At 46.5% G+C, this 23124-nt stretch overlaps 4 protein-coding genes across 4 annotated transcripts; 3 read left to right on the top strand and 1 right to left on the bottom strand.

Annotated features, from left to right (window-relative positions):
• Positions 1-1344: 1344 nt before the first annotated feature.
• On the top strand, positions 1345-8799 carry EAH_00041060 (hypothetical protein, conserved; the record flags this gene model as incomplete). Its single annotated transcript, XM_013391830.1, has 12 exons — positions 1345-1353; positions 1572-1666; positions 2150-2356; positions 2937-3429; positions 3592-3976; positions 4494-4663; positions 4838-4942; positions 6046-6237; positions 6637-6774; positions 7132-7217; positions 7483-7933; positions 8206-8799. The coding sequence occupies 12 exons, from the start codon at positions 1345-1347 to the stop codon at positions 8797-8799; spliced, it is 2925 nt and encodes a 974-aa protein (XP_013247284.1).
• A 1462-nt stretch (positions 8800-10261) lies between these two features.
• Positions 10262-10588, top strand: EAH_00041050 (hypothetical protein; the record flags this gene model as incomplete). Its single annotated transcript, XM_013391829.1, has 1 exon — positions 10262-10588. The coding sequence occupies one exon, from the start codon at positions 10262-10264 to the stop codon at positions 10586-10588; it is 327 nt and encodes a 108-aa protein (XP_013247283.1).
• Positions 10589-11953: 1365 nt separating this feature from the next.
• Positions 11954-13826, bottom strand: EAH_00041040 (hypothetical protein, conserved; the record flags this gene model as incomplete). Its single annotated transcript, XM_013391828.1, has 3 exons — positions 11954-12220; positions 12502-13149; positions 13518-13826. 3 exons carry the CDS (start codon positions 13824-13826, stop codon positions 11954-11956), a joined length of 1224 nt encoding a protein of 407 aa, XP_013247282.1.
• Positions 13827-20969: 7143 nt separating this feature from the next.
• Positions 20970-23056, top strand: EAH_00041030 (hypothetical protein, conserved; the record flags this gene model as incomplete). The annotated part of the gene is made up of 2 exons (XM_013391827.1): positions 20970-22483; positions 22630-23056. 2 exons carry the CDS (start codon positions 20970-20972, stop codon positions 23054-23056), a joined length of 1941 nt encoding a protein of 646 aa, XP_013247281.1.
• Positions 23057-23124: the final 68 nt, after the last annotated feature.

Raw genomic sequence — 23124 nt, 5'->3', positions numbered from 1 at the left:
ATAATAATAATAATAATAATAATAATAATAATAATAATAATAATAATAATAATAATAATATATTGCTTCATTAGTAAGATGTTTAGCTTTAAACAAAAAGAAAAAATTAAAAGATATAAATAAATAGATAATAAAAAGATATTATATATATATATATATATATATATAGGGTGTATACGCAGACACCCGAGCAGACAGCGCTGTCTGTCGAAGCTGCATGCAGCCCCTCGTCTTTTCTTCGGCTTTCTCTAATTAATAAATTAATAATAATAATATTAATTAATTAATTAATATATTTTAAAGAAATAAATATACGAGACCCTACAAATGCATGTTTATAGTTGGGGGCCCTAACAGGCGCCGAGACAGGGGCCCCCAACCGTAAACCCTACACCCTAAACCCTAAACCCTAAACCCTAAACCCTAAAGCATTAAACCCTTTCTTTTTTATTTGGTTTATTTATAATTGACAGGGGAGATGCAAAAGGCTGGGGACTCTTGATTCCTCCTTCTAATCCTCGCTGTCTCCTCACTCATAAACCCTAAACCCTAAACCCTAAACCCTAAACCCTAAAACCTTGACCTCCAACATCTCCTCCTCCGCCCATCATGAACTCATTGCTCTCGTTTACAACGACAGCAACAGCAGCAGCAACATCAGCAGCAACATCAGCGGCAACATCAGCAGCAACAACAGCAGCAGCATCAGCAGCAGCAGCAGCACTATCAACACCAGCAACAGCAGCAGCAGCAGCAGCAGCAGCAGCACTACAGATGCAAAAATGAATGAACAAGCTCAACTCAATGGGGCCCCCCGACGCGCTCTGCCTGGGGGCCCCCTAGTAGATATATATAATTTTATAGATGTGCATGTAGGGGCATGTAAAGATGCTTCTGATGAAGGTTTAGAGACACTTGAGAGACAGCTGGAGGAGTTGCAGGTGTCTCTGAGGAAGCAAATCGATGTAATGCTCCTGTTGCTGCTGCTGCTGCTGCTGCTGTTGCTGCTGCTGCTGTTGCTGCTGTTGCTGCAACAGGGGGCCCTCAGCAGTGCTGTCTCCGCAACTGCAGCGCATGCAGGAGTTTTCTGTGCATCTTGCTGCTGCTGCTGCTGCTGCTGCTACTGCTGCTTCTACTGCTGCTGCTGCTGCTACTACTGCTGCTGCTGCTGTATGCCTGTGGCTGTCTATGTAGGAGAGCTTAGATGTATGTGAAGGAAGTGCAGTGTCTCTGCTTCGTTCTCTTCCTGCTGCTGTTGCTGCTGCTGATTCTTTAAGAAAGGAGACACATCAGTGCCAAGCAAGTGTGCAGCAGCTGCTGCAGAGCCTCAAAGCCAGAGGAGCTATGCAGCAGGTAATCTATAGGCGAAATATCAGCAGCAACTCCTGCTGCTGCTGCTGCTGCTGCTGCTGCTGCTGCTGATGGTGCAAGGTCTGCTGCTGTTGCTGCTGCTGCAAGTTCTGCTGCTGCTGTTGTTTTTGTTTCTGCTGCAAGTGCTGCTGCTGCTGGAAGTCCTGCTGCTATTCCTGCTGCACATTGTGCTGCTGCTGCTGCTGCTGCTGCTGCTGCAGGAGGGTTTATCTACGGTGTATGTGCTGCACGGGGTGAAGAGACACCTCTTAGATTGCAGCGCTGTTGCTGCTGAGTTGCATCGATGGCACTTCAGGTAAGCTGTCTCCTTTTGCTGCTGCTGCTGCTGCTGCAGCTAGCTAGCTAGCTAGTTAGGTAGCTGGCGAGCGATCTACCTAGATGCTTCTTTCTCCTTGTGCAGCCAGCTAGCTGGCTGCACAAGGGTTGAAGTTTGTAGCTAGCTGCAGCTAGCTAGCTAGCTAGCTAGCTAGCTGTTGTTAGACTGGCGTTTGTAGCAAGCCACCTAGGTAGACAGGCAGCTAGCTAGCTACTGCTATGTTGATGTTTGTAGCTAGCTAGCTGTTGCTAGGCTGACGTTTGCTGCTAGCTAGCTACCTACCTACCTACATTGCTAGCTAGCTAGCTAGCTACTTCCATAGCTAGGTACGTAGCTACATAGATAGCTACCACCATAGCTAGCTAGCTAGCTAGCTGGCTAGCGAGCTAGCTAGCTAGCTGTTGTGTTTGTTATTTAGGTGGGTTGTTTGATGCGGTGCAAATATTTTGTTTTGCTGCTTAGAGTTCAAGAAGCAGAGCTGCTGCTGCAGTCGGTGAGGCCAGGAGAGCTGCAGGAAGCCTCGCAGCAGCAAGCAGCAGAAGAAGCAGCAGAAGTTGCGTCGTGTTTAATGCATGCAGCTGTGCTGCTGGGCTCTCTTCCTGAAGCAGCAATAAGGAGACAAACAGCTGAAAGACTGCAGCAAAGAGTTTTGTCCCTTGTCTCCCTGCTGTATGCACAGTCCTGCTGCTGCTGCTGCTGCTGCTGCTGCTGCTGCTGCTGCTGCTGCTGCTACACCCCACAGTGCTGCTGCCTATACACCCCAACACTGTCTCCTTTGCTTCTTAGGGATTCTTTTGCTGCTGTTGCTGTCTCCCTCTCTTTTCTTTTGTCTCCTTTTATTTTTAGTTTTACTTTGATTTAGTTTAATTTAACTTAATTTGTTTATTTATATGCCGTCTCTTTGGTTATTATTTATTAATTTATTTTTTAACATTTAATCAGTCTTCTGTCTCTTTATATTTTATTATTTTCTGTCTCTTCTCGTTGCTTCTTCTTCTCTTACTCTTTCACCCTCGCTGGGCTGTCTATTTAATTATTCATTGATAAGGCCCTCACTGGCCTCGCCTTGCTGCTGCTGCTGCTGCTGCTGCCGCTTCAGTTGCTACTGTTGCTGCTTCTTTTGTTGTTGTTGCTGTTGCTGCTGCTTACGTTGCTACTGCTGCTGTTGCTGCTGTTGCTGTTTTCACGTTCCCTCCCATATTAACGTGTGGCCAGTTTGCTGTTGCTGCTGCTGCTGCTGCTGCTGCAGGTTAAAGGAGTCTGTGTGCAGCAACAGCCTTAGCGGGTTTCGTTGTGCTGTCTCTGCTTTGAATAAACTCGGTGCTGCTGAGTGTCTCCTTAAAGAGCTGCCTGCAGCACTGAGGTCTCTGCTGCAGCGTGAATGGGTTTGCTTCTGGCAGCAGACTCCTGCTGCGGATGCTGATGCAGCAGCAGCAGCAGCAGCAGCAGCAGGAGCAGCAGCAACAGAAGGGGGAGCAGCAGGAGGTGCACCAGGAACAGCAACAGCAGGAGCAGGAGGAGCAGCAGCATCACGAGCAGCAGCAGCACGAGGAGGAGGAGGAGGAGAGTACGGTGGCAGCAGCGAGCTGCAGCTGCTGCAGCAAGACTTGCTGCTAGCAGCAGCAACAGACAAGGTGTTTGTTAATAATATATTTGCTGATGTCTCTTCATCTCAAAGAAAAATTGCTGAGGCTGAGGCCCTTATTGCATATGCAGAGCGCTGGACTTCCATCGTTGAAGAGGTGAGGCGAATAAACAGTAATTAAATTTATTTATTTATTTATTTATTTGTTTGTTTGTTTGTTTGTTTCTATGTATCGTCTGTAGAGCTGCAGATGGTGTCTCCTTTGTCTCCTCCTGAGGGTTTAGGGTTTAGGGTTTAGGGTTTAGGGTTTGTGCTGCAGACAGCAGGTTTGCTGCGTGCAGCAGCAATTGCTGTAGGAACAGGAAGGAGACAGAGAGACACCGAGGGGCCCCTCACTCCATCTCCACTAAGTGGGGCCCCTCAATGGGGACCCTCACCAGGGGGCCCCCATCAAGGGGGCCCCCCACCAGGGGGCCCCCATCCAGGGGGCCCCTCATTAGGGGGCCCCCATCCAGGGGGCCCCCCATTAGGGGCCCCCCATCAGGGGGTCCCCCAACTAAGTGGGGGCCCCCATCATGGGGGCCCCCCATCAGGGGCGCCCCCATTAGGGGGCCCCCCATCAGGGGGCCCCATTGAGGGGGGTGTTATAGGGGGTAAGTTTGCTGCTGAGGAGCAGCAGATGCACTCGTCTGTTTCTCCTTTTGGTGGGCTGTCTGTAGATATATATAAAGGAGACAGTTTATATATATATATATATACATATATATAAAGGAGACAGTTTATATATATATATATATATTTATATATAAAGGAGACAGTTTATAGATATATATAAAGGAGGCAGTTTATAGATATATATAAAGGAGACAGTTTATAGATATCTCCTTTGTCTATAAAGGAGACAGCTTATTGGGTTATCTTAATTAAGAAGGAGACACCTGAAAGAGAAAAGAGACAGACAGCCACATAGATAGCGGTAGACATAGATAGATAGAGAGACAGAGACAGACAGAGACAGAGACAGACAGAGACAGCTAGAGAGACAGAGACGGAGACAGATAGAGAGACAGAGACAGATAGAGAGACGGAGACAGATAGAGACAGAGACAGATTTAGCAGCCAGCCTTAAAGAGGAGACCGAGCGTTTGTCTTCCCTCAAAGCACTAGGTTTAGGGTTTAGGGTTTAGTGTTTAGGGTTTGCGTTGCGCTGTCTCTGTGCAGAAGGCGAAGGCCCGACAAACCCTGAGGTGCGCAGCTTATGGTTGTCTCTTCTTCTTGCTTCACTTGCAGCAGGAGCAGACGTCCCTCTGCCCTACTTAGAGAGGCTGCTGCAGCGCTTCCGCCTTCAGCAGCAGCAGCAGCAACAGCAGCAGCAGCAAGACGGGCTGGAGGTGCGTTTAGAGTGTCTCTCTTTTTATTTTTATTAGCTGAGTTTTGTCTCCTATCCCCTGTCTCTCTATACCCAGCCAACGCCGCCATCCCTTACTGATATCATCACACAACTGCTGCTGCTGCTGCTGCTACTGCTGCTGCTGCTACTGCTGCTGCTGCTGCTGCTGCTGCAGCTTGCGGAGCAGCTTCTAGATGCATATGAAGTTGTGGCGACCCTAATCAATGCGACGCCTGCATTTGCAGAGACAGAAGCAACAGAGCCCCACCTGTGGGAACGGGTTAGTCCCTCTTTGCTGCTGCTGCTGCTGCTGCTGCTGCTGCTGCTGTCGCTGTTGCTGCTGTTGCTGCTCCCTTCGTTGTTGCTGCTGCTGTCGCTGTTGCTGCTACTGCTGTCGCTGCTATTGCTGTTGCTGCTGCTGCTTGTGTTTGCTCGCTGTGATGGCGTTGCTGTCTCCTTGCTGTTTGCTTCTGCTGCTGCTGCCTTCTCTCCTCGTCCCCATCTAAGCTGAATTACTTGAGGGGTGTTTGTCTCCTTTCTGTCTCTGACTGCGTGCACACGCCAGTCTCCACTTAGCTCTTGCAGCAGCAGCAGCAGCAGCAGCAGCAGCAAAAGCAGCAGTAGCCGCAGCTTTCCGCTGTGTTTGCTGCTGCTGGTTTTGCTGCTGCAAAAGCAGCATGCTGCTGCAGCCACAGCAGCAACAGCAAGAGCAAGAGCAGGAGCTGCAGCTGCACCAGCATCCGCTGCTGCTGCTGCACCAGCATCCGCTGCAGCAGCAGCATCCGCAGCAGCAGCAGCAGGGGGAGTGAGAAGCGAAGTCTGCTGGGTTTTGTTTGTTTGTTTATAGTTTTGCAGCTCTGTCTCTTTGCTTCCGCCCTCTCTATTGGGTTTATATGGAGCTGCTGCCTTCTCTCGTCTCTCTGCTGCAGCAGGAGACAGCAACCCTAAGAGGGCTTCGTCTAAGTTGTCTCCTTTACAGGTACTCAATCTCTGCATGCATTAAAGATGAAGACGTACAAGTCTGGGGCTGCTGGACGGTCGTGTCTCGGGTTGCTGCTGCTGCACTTGCTGCTGCTGCTGCACTTGCTGTTGCTCCTGCTGTCGCTGCTGCACTGCCTGCTGGTGCTGCTGCTGCTGCACTTGCACTTGCTGCTCTAGCTGATGCAGCTGCATTTGCAGCTGCAGCTGCAACTGCTGCTGCAGCGGCACCTGCTGCAGTATCTGCCCGTGCTGCAGCAGGTCCCGCTGCTGCAGCATCTGGAATTGCTGCTGCATTTGCTGCTGCATCTGCTGCTGCATTTGCTGCTGCATTTGCTGCTGCATCTGCTGCTGCATTTGCTGCTGCATTTGCTGCTGCATGAGTTTTATTGACCTATGCTTCAGGCTGTTAGTCAAATGGAAGAGGAGACACAAGCTGCTGTGGGGTATATTGTGGGGTGTCTCCCTTCTCTCTGCAAGAAGTGCAGCGCTGCTGCTGCTCCTTTTCTTGTTGCTGCTGCTGATGCTGCTCTTGTCGAGCAGCTTAATTGTCTTACTCCTCGAGTAAATGCTTTTCATCAATCCGTGGCGTTCCAGGTAAAACATCAAAAAACACAAAAAGAGATGCATGCGCATGCATGCAGCAGCAGATGCTGCAGCAGCTGCTTTTGCATGCAGCTGCTGCTATGGGAGCTGCTGCTGCAGCACCTGCATGCACATGTATGCAGCAGCTCCTGCTGCCGCAGCTGGATGCAGCTGCTGCATGCAACTACTACCAGCCCCACGAAAACATTCTCTCTCCCTGCAGCAGCAAACGAGAATACACATTAACATCTCAGCACTCTACTCAATACAAGCCAAGGGTTTAGGGTTTAGGGTTTAGGGTTTAGGGTTTAGGGTTTAGGGTTTAGGGTTTAGGGTTTGAGGGTTTAGGGTTTAGGGTTTAGGGTTTAGGGTTTAGGGTTTAGGGTTTAGGGTTTAGGGTTTGTGCTGCAGGCGAAGAGCTCGTTGCAGCAGCACAAGGATCGCTTCTGCGGTTCTTCGTTTGGGGCTTTGCCCCTAAATTCATCTATGCTTTCTGCTTGTTTGCAGTTGCATGCGCTGATGTCTTCGCTGCAGCATAAATTGCAGGAGGTGCTTCTATTCTTGAGACTCACCTGCTGCTGCAGTTGCTGCTGCCGCTGCTGTTGCTGCTAGCGGTGCTGCTGCAGCTACTGCACCTGTTGCTGCTGCGCATGGTGCTGATGCTGTTGTTGTTGCTGCTTCTCGTGTTGCTGCTGAGCCTACTGGTGCTACTGCGGTTGCTGCTGCTGTCGCTGCTCGCGTCGGTTTTTGTCGTCTTGCTGCGCGTGTTGCTGCTGCTGCTGGTGCTGCTTGTGTTGCTGCTGCTGCTGAGGTTAGCGTTGCTGCTGCTCCGCGCTGCAGCTGCGGGCAGGCATTGCCAGCGGTGTCCTATTTATGCTGCTGCTGCTGCTGCTGCTGCTGCTGCAGGTTGGGCTTGTCTTGGGTGAGCAGCTGGCGCCTGCAGCAGGACGCCCAAATCGCCTCAGCCACTGCGTGGAGCTGCTGCTGCAGCAGTACGTACACCCCAGCGTCTCCCTTTGCTGCATGCAGACGTGAAGACTCCCTATCTTTTGCTGCTGTTGCTGCTGCAGCTGCTGTTGCTGCTGCAGCTGGTGCTGCAGCTGTTTGTTGAGGGCAGTAGCAGCAAACCTCTGTGTATTATTATTAATTTTTTTTTAATTTACCTCCAGCGGCAGCCCCGCGGAGTGCATGCAGTGGTGAGGTGTATAATGAGTTTATTTATAGACAAGATATATTTATTTGTTTGTCTCCTTGCAGGCCGGACTTCCCTCTACTGTCTCCTTCACCTGCTGCTGTACGTACAGCTCAGAAGGCCCTTATAAACTCTGGAGCAGCAGCAACCCCACAACATTTGCTGCCTCTCTCCTTTGGGGCTCATGCTGCTCTTGCTGCAGCATCACAAGATCTTGTTGTTTGCTGCTGCTGCATGCCAGTTGATCTCTTCTTGCAGCACTGCTATGCAGACACCCTAACAGCAGCAGCAGCAGCTGCTGCTGCTGCTGCTGCAAGCAGCAGGAACAGCACCAGCAATGGCATGGGGGCCACCAGCAACAGCAGCAGCAGCAGCAGCAGCAGCATGAGCTCTATTATAGACCCTGCGGAGACAGCAGCATTTGAAGGCCTCAACCCCACAGCTGCAGTGACTGCTGTCGGAGAACATATTTTAACTCTGCTGCCTCTTCTAGAAGATGCGACGCCCCCAGCAGATGTAAGCTCCCTCCATCTGCTACTGCATGCATGCATGAGGTGTATGCATGCATGCATGAGGTGCATGCATGCATGGGGTGCTGCATGCATGCATGCATGCATGAGGTGCATGCATGCATGGGGTGCGTTCTTGCATTATATATATGTATATATATTTGCATATATATATATGTATGTGTATATTTACTTATCTGCATATACATATATATGTATATATACACTATATATATACTATATATATATACATATGTTTATTTGTCTGTTTGTTTGCAGGCTGGGTGGAGTTGGGTGTCTCTGCTGCTTCAGTCTCTTTCTAAGAGTTATTGTCGTTTGCTGCTGGGCTGTCTGCAGCAGCTGGAGGCGCAGGGGTTTTCTGGATTGTGTGCTGCTGGTGCTGCACCTGGTGCTGCTGCTGCTGGTGCTGCAGCTGCTGCAGGGGGCCCCTCTGTTGTGCTACCGCGGGGACAGTCCACCCCACACCGAGGCCCTGGGATCGGGCGATCCCAGCTGCATTCAGCGAATTGCTGGCTTGCTTGCGTTGTAGCTGATGTGGGGTGTCTCCTTCGCCTTGCAGAGACACTTGGTGTTTGTGTTGTGGGGGAGGGAGAGGAGACAGTTGAAGATCCTCTAGGGTTTGCTGTCATGCATGCAGCATTAAAACGTATTCTAGACGCATCATGTGCTTCTGCTGCCGGTGCTGCAGCTCCTGCTGCTGCAGCTGAAGCAGCAGCAGCTGCTGCTGCTGCAGATACACCCCAAATGAAACAGACAACACAGGCTGGCTTTGAATTCCCAGCAGATAGGGGACTACCAGTTGAGGTGGTTCGCCTCACAGCAAAGCTCTTCTTAGAAAAAGGAGAGAAATAACAGACATAAATCAATGCACATGCATGCATGCATGCATGCATGCGGACACACTCCGGTGTACAGACACCTCAGCACATTGGGGTGTATAGGCACCTCAGTTGTGTCTGCGTTCGAGCTGGCTAAGGTGTCTCCCTGTATTACTTTGGAGGCTTAAGGAGACTCCTTTTGCTTTTTTTGTGGCTTTAATTTAGGTGTATATGCAGCTACAGCTTAAGCATGCAGCAGGAGACAGGGGAGTTGCAAGGGTCTCCTTTACATCTGTGGGGCCTTGACCCCACACTGGCAGACCTTGAGGTGTCTCTTTATCTCTTTATCTCCCTTTTAAACAATTAAGAAATGCATATTAGAGATAAATGCAAGCGGAAGGGTTCGTAGCTGTCTGTGCTCGCCTCGTAGGACAGGGTGTCTCCTCTTTGTTTTATCTGTTGTATAGTCTGCATGCATGCATGCATTTATGTGTATCTGTATGCATGCAAGCATGCATGCATGAATACAGGGATGACTTTTGTAGCTTCGTAAAGCCGTAAGGAGAAGCATACACCTGGGGTAGAGGGCCCCAGCTGTACATACACCTCAAAGGGACCCTGTCTAGTGTTGATGATTTGCATTGTTTTGTTTGTGCGCTTCTGTTTTTTGCTGTCTCTTTTATAATTTGTTAGTGTCTCCTTGTTTGTTTATTGTCTCTGTTTTATTTGTTTATCTTTGTTCGTTTGCTTAGTCTTTTTTATCTGTCTCCTTTTCTCTTTTGTTTATTTCTCTCTCTTGTTATTTTGTTGGAGACACTTTAATGAGACACACTTATTATTATTATTACTACTATATTGTCCCTATATTATTATTATATTATTATTATTATAGAGACAGCAAATAAATTATTATTGATGTTCTTCTCACGCCGCCAACCCCAAATAGGGCCCCCGTACACACCTGCAGTACGCAGGCCCCTTGATACACCTGAATAAGACAGGGTGTAGATGCAGCTTATTAAAGGTGCAGATACACCTGAAAAAAGGTGCAAATACACCTTATTAAAGGTGCAGATACACCTGAGAAAAGGTGCAGATACACCTGAAAAACAACTGAGGATATGCCCAATATAAGGCCCCACCAATACAACAGACACAAACTCAAGATACACCTGAGAAGAGGTGCAGATACACCTGACGCACCTACGTGTGTGCTTCATAAGCAAAATTAAATATAAAGACATTTAAAGGGGGCCCCCATTGGGGCCTCCTAACTACTGGGGGCCAATTGCCTTCTGCACACTGTGGGTATATATTTAGAAGCAACTTCTGATGTCTCTCTCTCTCTCTGATATCATCTGTCTCCTCTAAGCCCTTTTCTGGGGCCCCCTCTCAACCTCCCCTCTAAGGGGGCCCCCAGGGGCCCCCATTGAACAATGGGGGCCCCTGGTTTCCCCTTCAAGGCCCCCTTTGGGGCCCCTCTAGAAGCGCTCCGGATGAAGTCCCCTCCTCAGGGGGCCCCAAGGGGGCCCCCTGAGGAGGGGTCCCCCCCCTGGGGCCCCTCTAGCACAGTTCCTGATGAAGGCTCCTCCGCAGGGGGCCCCCCTTGGAGCCTCTCCTCATGGGCCCCCCTCTTTGGGGCCCCTCCTGAGGGTCTTGTCATGGGTTTCCGGTTGGGGCCCCTGTTGAAGGTCTCCTTCCTCAGGGCCCCTCCCGCCTCGCTTCTTGAGATCCCAGAGGGGGGGGCCCCTGCGGGGGCCCCTGTAAGGGCCCCTGTGGGGAGCCCTGTTGATTTGCTTGCGTATGATAGTTGCTGGTGTTGAGTGCATTGTAGGGTATATGATGTTTATTTGTTTGTGCTTGTTGGTGCATTGGTGCATTGCTGCTGCTGCTGCTGCTGCTGCTATTGCTGCTGCTGCTGTTGCTGGTGTTGCCTCTGCTGCTGCTGTTGCTGCCTCTGCTGCTGCTGCTGCTGCTGCTGCTGCTGCTGGGTTGCTGCTGCACTTTCTGTGCGACACTGCGGCTAACGACCTGCAGAAATTCATTCCACTCTGCTGCACATGAGCGCTGCATGCAAATGGAGACAGCTTCAATCGAATGAAAGAGACACTCCAACTGTCTCTTTCGAGCCGCAACCTGCAGCAGCAGCAGCAGCAGCAGCAGCAGGAGCAATAGCAGCAGCAGCACATCACACAAAGGATAATATAATATGACTGCATGCAACGCTGTAAGAAAAAAAGCAAAAGAAAAAGAATAACAATAAAAGAAACAATAAAAAAATAAAATAAAATAAAGCAAAATAAAATAAAATAAAATAAAAGAAAGAGAAGAGAAACAACGAAAAGAAGAATAAGCAAACAAAAGAGAAGGAGACAGCAAAAGATTGTTTAGATTGCTGCTGCTTGTCTCCTTGGTGCAGCAGATAAATAAATAGAGACAGCAGATTCTATAAAGGAGACAGCAGACAGTAGAAAGGAGACAATAGAAAGGAGACAGCAGAAAGGAGACAGCAGACTGTATAAAGGAGACAGCAGACAGCATAAAGGAGACAATAGAAAGGAGACAGGGTAAAGCAGACAACAGACAGCAGTGAAGAGACAGGAGACAGCAGATAAGAGGCAGTAGAAATGAGACAACATAAAAAATACAGAACAGAAAGGAGACAGAGGAGAAAGGAGACAAAACATAAAAGAGACAAAGTAGAAAGGAGACAGAGCATAAAGGAGACAGAGCATAAAGGAGACAAAGTAGAAAGGAGACAGAGCATAAAGGAGACAGAGCATAAAGGAGACAGAGCATAAAGGAGACAGAGCATAAAGGAGACAGAGCATACAGGAGACATAACATAAAGGAGTCAGAGCATAAAGGGGAGACAGTAGAAAGGAGACAGAGCGTAAAGGAGACAGAAGGAGACATAGTAGGAAGGAGACAGAGTCGAAAGGAGACAGAAGGAGACAGAGTAGAAGGGAGAGACAGTAGAAAGGAGACAGAGTAGAAAGGAGACAGAGTATAAAGTCGACAGAAGGAGACAGAGTAGAAGGGAGAGAGACAGTAGAAAGGAGACAGTAGAATGCAGGCTAACCCTTCGCGTTGTGACAGAGCGAATAAGATTATTAAGTTTGTCTGTGTCAGAGAGCAGCGCGACGACTGTCTTCCACCCCTCTTCTTTTGCTGTCTCCTCGGGGCCCTCAACCCAATCTTGCAAGGAGACCCAGGCTAAGACCATGTCGCGCAAAGCAGCAGGCACCTTCTTCAGCATACTCCGCACCCTGCTGCTGCTGCTGCTGCTGCTGCTGCTGCTGCTGGTTGTAGTGCTGCTGCTGCTGCTGGTTGCAGTGCTGCTGCTGCTGCAGTTGTTCGCGGTGGTGCTGCTGCTCCTGCTGCTCGTGCTGTTGCTGCTCGTAGTGTTGCTGCTGTTGCTGCCGCTGCTCGTGGTAGTGTTGCTGCTGCAGCTGCTGCAGTTACAGCAGCTACAGTTGCTGCAGCAGCTACTGCAGCAGCAGCAGCAAGAGCTGCGCATACACCGCTCCTGGGAAGGAGACAGCCGAGGGTTTGAGTGGGGCTGATGCATGCAGGGCCCCTCTGTAGCTGCAGCAGCAGCAGATTGAGTTGTAGAGATGTTGTTATCTAATGAAGAGACAGCAGCAGCAGAAGGAGACAGCTGCTGAGGAGCAGCAGAAGGAGACAATACACTATCCTGAGTTAAAGGAGACACCCCAGCTGCAGTCGAACGGACAGAGCTTCTCTCTTGCGCGCTGTCGTTTAAGGAGACAGATAAAGATGAAGAGACATCTGTGCTATCTGCTGTCTCCATGCCGTCTGAATCCTTTTGAACAGAAGAGCTGCTACTGTCTCCTTCTTTGCTTCCTCTGTCTATACACTTCAGACGCCTCAGCTGTCTCTTCTGCTGCCAAAGTGCTTCAGGGGCCCCCGTCTGCTGCTGCTGCGCAGTGCGAGACTCGGAGCCCCCAGCACTCTCTGCTGCTGCTGCTCCTGCTGCTGCAGCTCCTGCTGCTGCTGCTGTTGACGTAGAGGGTGCAGCAGGAATGGAGACAGCGACACCGACAGCAGCCTCTCCGTGCTGAGGGAGACAGCTGAAGGGGGCCCCTGAACTTTGAGGGGCCCCCGCAACAGCAGCAGCAGCAGCAGCAGCAGCAGCAGCAGCACCAGAAGGAGCAGCAGGAGGGGGAGGTTGATTTGGGTGGTGCATAGGAGAGTTGCTTGAAGGAGACATATGTTCTTCTGTGTCTCCGTTTGAGGTGTCTGTACAGCTGCTGCTGTCAAATTGGTCTTCATTGGCCAATAAACGCGGGAGAAAGGGTTTTAAAATATGCAGGCGGTGTACAGGGTCTAATAAATAAAAGAGACAAACAAATCGAGGTATCTGAGAACAAACAAGAACAAAAATAAATAAAAACATTAAGGAGAGAAGAAGGCTGCGGATGCACTAATATATCATATACAAATTATACACTCCTTCTGCTGCTGCTGCAGCAAACTGCTTCTGCTGCTGCTGCAGCAAACTGTTTCTAATACAGCAACAAAGTGTAGGTGCAGCAGCAACAGCAATCTGCTTGTGCTGCAGCAGCAGCAAGCTGCTTGCGCTGGGGCAGCAAAGTGTAGGTGAAGCAGCAACAAAGTGCATGTGCTGCAGCAGCAAAGCGCAAGTGCTGCAGCAGCACAGTGCAGCTGCTGCAGCAGCAAACTGCTTGTGCCGCAGCAGCAGCAGCAGCAAAATATGTGTCTGCTTACCGCTAAGAAGGCGCTAACATCACAGTTAAGGAGACGGTGCTCAAGTGTCTCTGCACATTCTCCTTCTGTCTGCGTAGTAGTGGTTTGCTGCTGCTGTGTCTCTGCTGCTGCTGCAGCTTCAGAAGAAGCGGAACAGCTTCTCCTGCTGCTGGAAGGAGACACCTGACAGCTCCCCCCACCCCCACGATCACCACCACCACCACCGCTGCTGCTGCTGCTGCTGCTGCTGCTGTCTTGCTGCTGCACGTGTAGAGATTTTTCTGTAGAGACAACTGCAGCAATAAAATCAATTAGCTGCAGCAACTCCATCAGTCTTTTGTTGTCTCTAATATATTTGTTTGCTAGTCTCCACTTCTCTTCAACCTTATTTAAATATAATACTAAAGAACGATTATTATTTAAATGAGGGTCTATGCGATCGGGAAAGAGAGACAGTTCGTTTATATGTCTGCATACACACCAACAGAGACACCACAATATATATATATATATATACACATATATATATAAATATATATATATATATGATATATATATTATATATATTATGCATGCATATATATAATTAATATATATAATTATGTTTATTGTTATTACCCGCGGAGTTAACTATGATAATTGTTATTATTAATTATAACCATGATTATTAACTATTATTAATTATTATTAATTATTTAATAATAATTATTATTATTAATTGTTTACTAATAATAATAATAATAATAATAATAATTATTATTATTATTATTATTTATAATAATTACCCGCGCAGTTCGTTGAAGCTGGTGCGTAATGATAATAATTATTATAACTACAACTATTACTACTAATTATTATTATTAGTATTATTATTATTATTATTATTATTATTATTTTATTATTATTTTATTATTATTTTATTATTATTATCTACCCGCGCAGTTCGTTGAAGCTTGTTACGCAATCCGCTGCGAGATGTTCGACTGCGAAGTAAACGTGAGACGGGTCTGCCTCTGTATAAACAATAAATAAATAAATATATAAATAAATATATAAATAAATATATATATATATATAAATATATGTGATATATATAAATATATAGATAAATAAATAAATAAATAAATAAATATGTAAATATATAAATAAATGTCTAAATAAATATGTAAATAAATGTATAAATAAATATATGTATATATAAATATATATATAAATATATTAATAAATAAACAAATAAATAAATAAGATGTATACAGATGTATATACATAGATATAGGTGTATATATATATATTTATATTTATATTATTTTATTACATGTATTTATATATATATATAGAGAGAGAGAGAGACCTATATATATATATATATATACAAATTTTATTATTATTATTATACCCGTATATGTATATACATGTATACACATCGACGAGCATGTATATATATATATATATATATATATATATACATGTAGCTATACACACCCACATATATAACTACATAAATATATATATATATATACATAATTATACATATATATACATATATATATATACATACCTGTAGTTTTGATGATGCTTTCAGCTGTCTCTAGTACATCTAGATCAAACTGTGTGGTTTGTAAGGATTGGCTGTGAGAGGGTCGGTGATTATTAGCTGCTGCAGCGAGAAGTAAAGAGATGTTTTTAATATATCTTCTTCTAGCAGATCTCCAGACACTCCAGACTTGAAGATGTATAGTAAGAGAGGTATCAGCTTTAAAGACAAGAGCAGCAACAGCACTGTCTAGCAGCATCATTGTCTGCTCTTCTTTAATTAAATCTAGCACTAATCTTCGGCACTTTCTTTCTATCCTAATCAACTCTAAAACATATTCTTCTTCAAAGTACGCCCAGCTAATGTCTAACTCTCCTAACACAGGGATCAACTCAAACCTCCAGTAAGGAAGACGGCTTAAGTCTTCGCTCTGTAACACGCTCAGCTGTATGCACAACATAATATAGATATATATATATTTATATTTATTTATAGATTTATAGATTTATATACATGTAGATTTATATATATATAGGTTATACATATGTAGATATATCGATATATATATATATGTATATTTATAGGTTTTACATACATAGATATATCGATATAGATATATATATATATATGTAGATATATATATGCAAACAGAGACAGAGAGACAGAGAGAGGCAAAAAGAGAGACAGACAAAGAGACAGACAAAGAGACAGACAAAGAGACAGACAAAGAGACTGACAAAGAGACAGACAAAGAGACAGACAAAGAGACAGACAAAGAGACAGGCAAAGACGGACAGAGACAGACAGAGAGAGACAGAAAGATAGAGAGAGAAAGATAGAGACAGACAGAGACAGACAGACAGAGACAGACGGAGAGACAGAGACAGACAGGGTGATTTCTTTAGGCGTGTATGCTGAGGTCCGCGCGCAGCAACAGCAGCAGCCCCAGCATCAGCCACAGCAGCAGCAGCAACAGCAGGAGCAGCAGTAACAGCAGCAGCAGCAACAGGAGCAGCAGAAACAGCAGCAGCAGCAACGCTAAAAGCAGCAGCAGCAGCACTAACAGCAGCAGCAGCAGCAAGAACAGCAGCAGCATCAGCCATAGCCACAGCAGCAGCAGCAGCAGCAGCAGCAGCAGCAGCAGCAGCTAACCACATCTAATGCCCTTGCCCATGCTTCTCTAAATGCAGCTCCTCTCTCAATAACTGCAGCCTGAAAATCATATCTCTCGCCGTTCACATAAATTATTGAATACCTGCGGTGTACACGCACCTCAACACAACAGACTCTTGCATGCATGCATGCATGCACAATTATCAGCAACAGAAGTATCAGCAGCAGCAGCAGCAGCAGCAGGAGCAGCAAGGAGTGTGTGCATGCACGTATGCCTAACCCTTCTTGTGAACAACAACAACAACAACAACAACAACAACAACAACAACAACAACAACAACAACAACAACAACAGCAGCAGCAGCAGCAGCAAGGAGTGTGTGGATGCATGCCTAACCCTTCTTGTGAAGCTTCTAAGACATCTACTCTGTAGTGTCTCCGATAGTCTGGGAAGAGTGCCTTGTAATTTTGAGTAAATTGATTGCGATAAGTGCGGCTTTGAGGCCTTATGCCTAGCAAATCAGAAGCACGAGCCTGCAGCAGCAGCAGCAGCAGCAGCAGCAGCAACAGCAGCAGCAGCAGCAGCTGCAGCAGCAGCAGGAGGGGGGAAGTATTTGTTGGTGTTTGGTTGTAAATAATGAAAGAAGAGACAGCGAAAAAGAGAGATAATAAAAAGAGACAGATAAATAAACAAATAAATATAGTTAGAGACATATAGATACAGAGTGTATAAGGAGACAGCTGAGCAAGCATTAAAAGATAAAACAGAGACAAATATAATATTATTTTTAATATCTTCTCACCAATCTATCTAAAAAAACTTTGCATGCAGCAACGCTTTCTTCGCCTTTTAAGAGGGGCTTCCATCTGCTAGGCCCCGGGTGTATACGCAGCTCGTTAAGAGCTTTAAAGAGGTTTTTCATAGCTTCAAGAGTTAAAGCAGAGACATCTGCATCTATTATAACAGGTGCAAGTAGTGAGTTTAAAGAAGAAGCAACCGTCTCTTCTTCGCCTCCGCAGCAAGCTGCTGCTTCATTGCCCTCTGGGCCGCTGCTGCAGCCGGGTGTCTCCATACTGCAGCAGCAAGGAGACAGCAGATCCCCAGCAAAAATTCAAAGCTAATGCTGCTGTAGCTACAGCAGCAGCAGCATCTGCTGCTGCTGCTGCAGCAAGGCCTTGTTGCTGCTGCTGCTCCTGCTGCTGCTTGGAGGGCTAGTCTCCCCCCCTTAGCTGCCCTCAGCTTGCTCTCCAGGTGTCTATGAAGTAGCAGCAGAAGAGATGCTGCTGCATGCATAGATTAAGCTAAGAATCTGAGGTGTATTAGCAGCTGCAGCGCAGCAACCCGAATGGACAGGCAATGGTCTCTTGCTGGGCCGCAGGTCCTGCTGCTGCTGCTGCTGCTGCTGCTGCTGCGACTGTTGCTGCTGCTGTTTTCTTTAAATTTTCTTTTTGATTTATTTAAAATAAAAACTAAAGAATAACAGAAATATCAAAGATACACCATAACCTCGCTGCAGCAACAGCAGCAACCGGGGCGCCGCCGACAGCAGCAGCAGCAGCACAGGTGGGGGCCTGCTGCAGTATAAGGGCTCAAAAGAGAAACAAATAAATAAATAAAATAAAATAAAACAATAATTCTTCTTATTAATTAGTTATTTTATTGAAATAAACTAAGAACAAGCTTTCAATACCCACAGCAACACACACACCTCTCTGCTGTATATACACTGCAAGGCCGCGCAGCTTAAGGCCCCCAGCAGCTGCAGCAGCAAATATCTCCTATTGTTTTTGTTTATTTATTTATTTAATGCTTTAATAATTAAACAAGTCTATTTTTATAACTCGTTTTAACAGTGAAAGCCTTAAGAGAATTGCATTTACTGCTAGTTTTGCTGTCTCTCCAGACCGATTATTAGAGACAGCCTAAACCCTAAACCCTAAACCCTAAACCTCTTCGATCTCTATTCAATCAGCAAACCCTAAACCCCAAACCCTAAACCCTAAACTATAAATCATAAACTCTATATCCTAAACCCTAGATTTGCAAAGGAGACTGGAAGTATGCACGGAGCCCCCTCTGTTCTGCCTGCTGCTGCTGCTGCTGCTGCTGCTGCTGCTGCTGCTGCTGCTGCTGCTGAGCTTCGGACTGTTCGAGTGTTGGTTTTCTGATGTTTATTCAATAAAGAGACAGTAATGCTGAGTACGTCTGCAATATATTTTTATGTTTATTGTTTAATTATCTTTATAAAGCGCTCTGTATTAATAATATACATAAATAAATACTGCTAATATTTATTATCAATAAATAAACTTTACTTTATTCTATTAACTTCTATAAGCAGACTTTAATACAAGACAAGCCATAAAAAATAAAGCTGCATTACTCTTTAATTAATCATCTCCTAAAACTGCAATTAATAAATTCAATATACTCCTGGGGGCCCTGTTGGGGGCCCCGGGCCCTCTAGCTGCTAGGGGCCCCCTTACCTTCTAGGGGCCCCTATAGCTGTTGGGGGCCCCTTTAGCTGCTGGGGGCACCTTACCTTCTAGGGGCCCCTCTAGCTGCTAGGGGCCCCTTTACCTTCTAGGGGCCCCTATAGCTGTTGGGGGCCCCTATAGCTGTTGGGGGTCCTCTAGCTGGTACGGGCCCTTTAGCTGTTGGGGGCCCCGGGGCCTCTGGGGGCCCTTTAGCTGCTGGGGGCCCCTTTAGGTGTTGGGGGCCCCTATAGCTGTTGGGGTTTAGTAGCCGCTGGGGGCCCCTTTAGGTGTTGGGGGCCCCTTTAAATGCTGGGGGCCCCTTTACCTGTTGGGGGCCCTTTTAGGTATTGGGGGCCCCTTTAGATGTTGGGGGCCCCCCTAGCTGTTGGGGGCCCTTCTGCTGCTGGGGGCCCCTTTAGGTGTTAGGGTTTTGCTGTTTGTTTTAATTTATTTTAGATATTGATTGAGTAAGAAGTAGATCTCTGAAAGAATATTTAATTAAATATATATGCATATTATATATATATATATATTATGTATATATATATATATATATTATGTATATTATATATTATATATATATATATTTACATGCAGAAGTAAATATAATATATATAAATATATAATAAGTTAAGACAGAGTTTAGTGTACGTCAAAGATAAAAATATTACTTGAATGCATCGCTTAACTTTTTTTAACTTTATGTTTAAACCTCTTGTGTGCTGCTGCTTCTGAACAGCAATAGAGACACAGTAGATGCTGCTGCTGCTGCTGCTGCTGCTGCGCTGTGAGCAGCATTTAAATCTATTAGCTGTCTTCTTATCAGCAATCTACAATAAAGAGAAAGACAGCTTCTCTCTCTTTACTTTTCCTGGCCTTTGGTCACCACTTAGGGTTTAGGGTTTAGGGTTTAGGGTTTAGGGTTTAGGGTTTAGGGTTTAGGGTTGAGGTATTAGTTAGGGTTCAGGGTTTAGGGTTTAGGGTTTAGGGTTTAGGGTTTAGGGTGTATACTCTGGCTGATAGAGCGTATTCATTCCTGTGGAGACAGTTGGGGGCCCTCCCTAGCTGCTGCTAGGGTTTAGGGTTTAGGGTTTAGGGTTTAGGGATATGCTAAGAATATAGTTAGTGCTGCACATCAAAATAAAAGTTTAAACTAATTAAACTGCTTATGTTTATTCTTAAACAACTTCTTTGTTTAACTGCGAGTTATATATTTTTAAGAATGCATCTGAGAGTATTTTAGTTAAATGTTTATCTCTTAAAAACACCCTTTAGAGACAGTGTACAGTAAAAATACAGCAGCAGCAACTCTTATCAACAGCAGCAGCAGCAGCAGCACCAGCACCAGCAACAGCAGCAACAGCAGCAACAGCAGCAGCAGCAGCAGCAACAGCAGCACCAGCAGCAGAAGATATTAAGATAAAGAACACATTTCTTATTCATATACACTCTACAGGTTAAATATATTAAATATTACTGCTGCTCTTCTTTAGCTATTAATAAACTTTTAAATGCATGCATGCATTTGCTGCACCCATTAGCAGCAGTGTTGCTGTCTCTAAGAAGAAAGAGACAGAAGTGAAGATCAAACTGTCTCCTTTAGAATATATATATATATATATATATATACAAATATATATATGTATATATTAATATATATATGCATATACATATATATGTAATATATATATATATATATATATACATATATACATACATGTATATATATGTAATATATATATATATATGCGTATACATATATATATATGTATATATACATATATATATATATTTATATACATACATTTATATATATGTATACTGCTCTTTCTTATAGTTAGAGACTCTTATTTTGCTTCAAACTTCTTTATTTAGTTGATTAAATTAATAAATATATTAATTAACAAGTTAATAAATATATTAATTAACAAATGCTGCACCCACACGTCAACTCAGCTCGCTATACAGGAGGAGGCCAAGGGATTTACTAAGGAGCAGCAAGAATCTCTCGTAAGCAGCAGAAGTTGCTGCAGCTGCAGCAGCAGCAGCAGCAGCAGCAGCAGCAGCAGCAGTGTGCATGCATGCCGATCCCGGACCCATAGGCAGTGCATGCAGGAGTACAGCAGATAATAAAAGAATATCTTCTTGCATTTAATTAATTAATTAATTAATTATTATTTATTTATATTTTATTTCTTTTATTTCTTTCTATAGAGGCAGCAGCAGCAAATAACCGATCGCCGCTGCAGCTAACTGTGGGGCCCCTAGGGGCTGCATGTTTAAATATTTTGCTGCATTTGTTTGTTTGCTTAAAGATAAATTAAATTTAAAAATATAATTAAAAAGAAATGGCGCTCAAAACTAATAAAAGAAAAAAGGAAGGAGGCTCGACTGCAGCAGCAGCAGCAGCAGCAGCAGCTGCTGCTGCTGCTGCTGCTGCTGCTGCTGGGGCCCCGAAGAAGAAACGCAAAGTGCTTAAGGATCCCAAAGGAGATGTTAAGGGGGCACCCTCAGGGCCTGCTGAGGCTGCAGCAGCAACAGGGGCCCCCATTAAGGCTTCTAAAGGTAAAGCGCAGCAGCAGCAGAAGCAGCAGCAGCAGCAGAAGCAGCAGCAGCAGCAGGTTGAAGCAGCATCGCAAGGGAACAAGAAGGCAGTAAAGGAGTTGAAGCAGCAGAACGGGGCTGGCGCAACTCAAACAACAAAGAAAAAGAAAAAGAAACAAAAGCAGCAGCAGCAGCAGCAGCAGCAGCAAAACAAGCCCGCAGTTAATACAGAAGAAGAGAAGGAGACACAAAGTACGTCAGAAAGTGAAAGCAGCGGCGAAGAAGACTGCAGCAGCAGCAGCAGCAGCAGCAGCAGCCGACTGCAGCAGCAGGGTTCTTCTGCTGCTTCGCTTGACTCCAACTCTGCAGCAAGCGGAGGGGATGCGACAAGCGAGGCAGCAGCAGCAGAAGGAGCAGCAGGAGCAGCAGCAGCAGCAGCTGCTGCTGCTGCAGCAAAGTGGGGTGTGGGGCGTCGTTGGGTTGTGCTGTTCAGCCACTGCCCGCTGCTGCTGCTGCGGCGGCGCCAAAGCAGCAGCAGCAGCAGCAAGAAGAAAGAGAAGCAGCAGCAGGAACGGGCTTCTTCTCTTTTTGCTGCTGACGATCATAAGAGTCTTGTGGAGTCTCTCTTAGCTTCAGGGCTCTCAACAGAGACAACCAGCAGCAGCAGCAGCAGCAGCAGCAGGAAGAAAGGCCTCAACCCCGTTATGCCTCTCATTCGCCGGGTGCAGAGACACCTCGTTGCTGTCTCTTCAGCTGTCGCTGCAGCAAACAGAACAGCAACAAGCAGCAGCAGCAGCAGCAGCAGCGAGCCCTGGGGGCCCTTGAAGAGGGCTTCTAAAAGAAGCAGCCTGATGGGGAGACAGATTCAGGAGTGTGCAGCAGCAGAAGCAGCACGCGTTGCTGCTGCTGCAGAAGACCCTCATTGGGTTGCTGCTGCATGCATGCGCTCAGAGGCAGTACATCAGTGTCTCCTCAGCTTTCTAGACTCCCCTATAGTGAAGCTGCTGCGTCTCCACCAGCAGCAGCAGCAGCAGCAGCAGCAGCAGCAGCAGCAGCAGCCGCTGCAGCTGCTGCTGCACACTCTCGATGGGAAGCTGCTGCGCATCAGCTGCAGCTTCCGCGTGCCGCGCACTTTCAGAGTCTTTAAAAAGATAATGGAGACAGCGCTGTCTTCGCCGACAGGCCGACTTGAAGCAAAAGTAGACACAAACCAGCAGCAGCAGCAGCAGCAGCAGCAGCAGCAGCAGCAGCAGCAGCAGGAGCCGCTAATCGAGGTGCTGCAGCCGCCTTTTTGGAGACACTTCCCGGAAGGCAGCAGGTCAGTCTCCCCACAAGTGCTGCATCTCTGCTGTATGTACACCTCAGACATAAGCTTGTTCTTAGCATTCTTGTAGTAGCAGCAGCAGCAGCAGCAGCAGCAGAATGGGTGCTGCATGCGTGTGCATGTGTGGGGTGTATGTGCAGCTGGGTCGCGCTGTCGGAGTCGCAGAGGGCCCCTCCAGTGTCTCTGCGGTCTTTCATAGAGGGGCTTCCTGAAGCCTTAACTGCAGCAGCAGCAGCAGAAGGAGCAGCAGCAGCAGCAGGGGGTAAGGGTGGTGGTGCTGCAGCACCGCAGCAGCAGAAGCAGCAGCAGCAGCAAGTGCCGCCTGTGGTGTTTGTTATATCTGCGTCTCCATCGATTGACTCATCTCTGCTGTCTCCTTTTGTCCCCGACGCTGCAGACGAGGAGACACCCAACAGCAGCAACCCTCAGCAGCAGCAGCAGCAGCAGCAGCAGCAGCAGCTGATATCTGTAGCAGCAAACTCCTTCTCAGTCCCTGCTGCTCTGCGCTGCGATCGGCTGCTGCATGAATTTGGTAGAGCAGCTCTTAAAAACACCGCAAACTCTTGAGGTGTATCTTCACCTCTTCTACAGCTGCTGCTGCTGCTGCTGCTGCTGCTGCTGCTGCTGCTGCAGGC

The sequence above is a fragment of the Eimeria acervulina genome, genomic scaffold (genome assembly GCF_000499425.1).
Source record: "Eimeria acervulina Houghton genomic scaffold, Eah_scaff511, whole genome shotgun sequence".
Lineage (NCBI taxonomy): Eukaryota > Apicomplexa > Conoidasida > Eucoccidiorida > Eimeriidae > Eimeria > Eimeria acervulina.
Note: the sequence above shows the minus strand (reverse complement) of the source record. Positions and strands in the feature narration are given on the sequence as shown.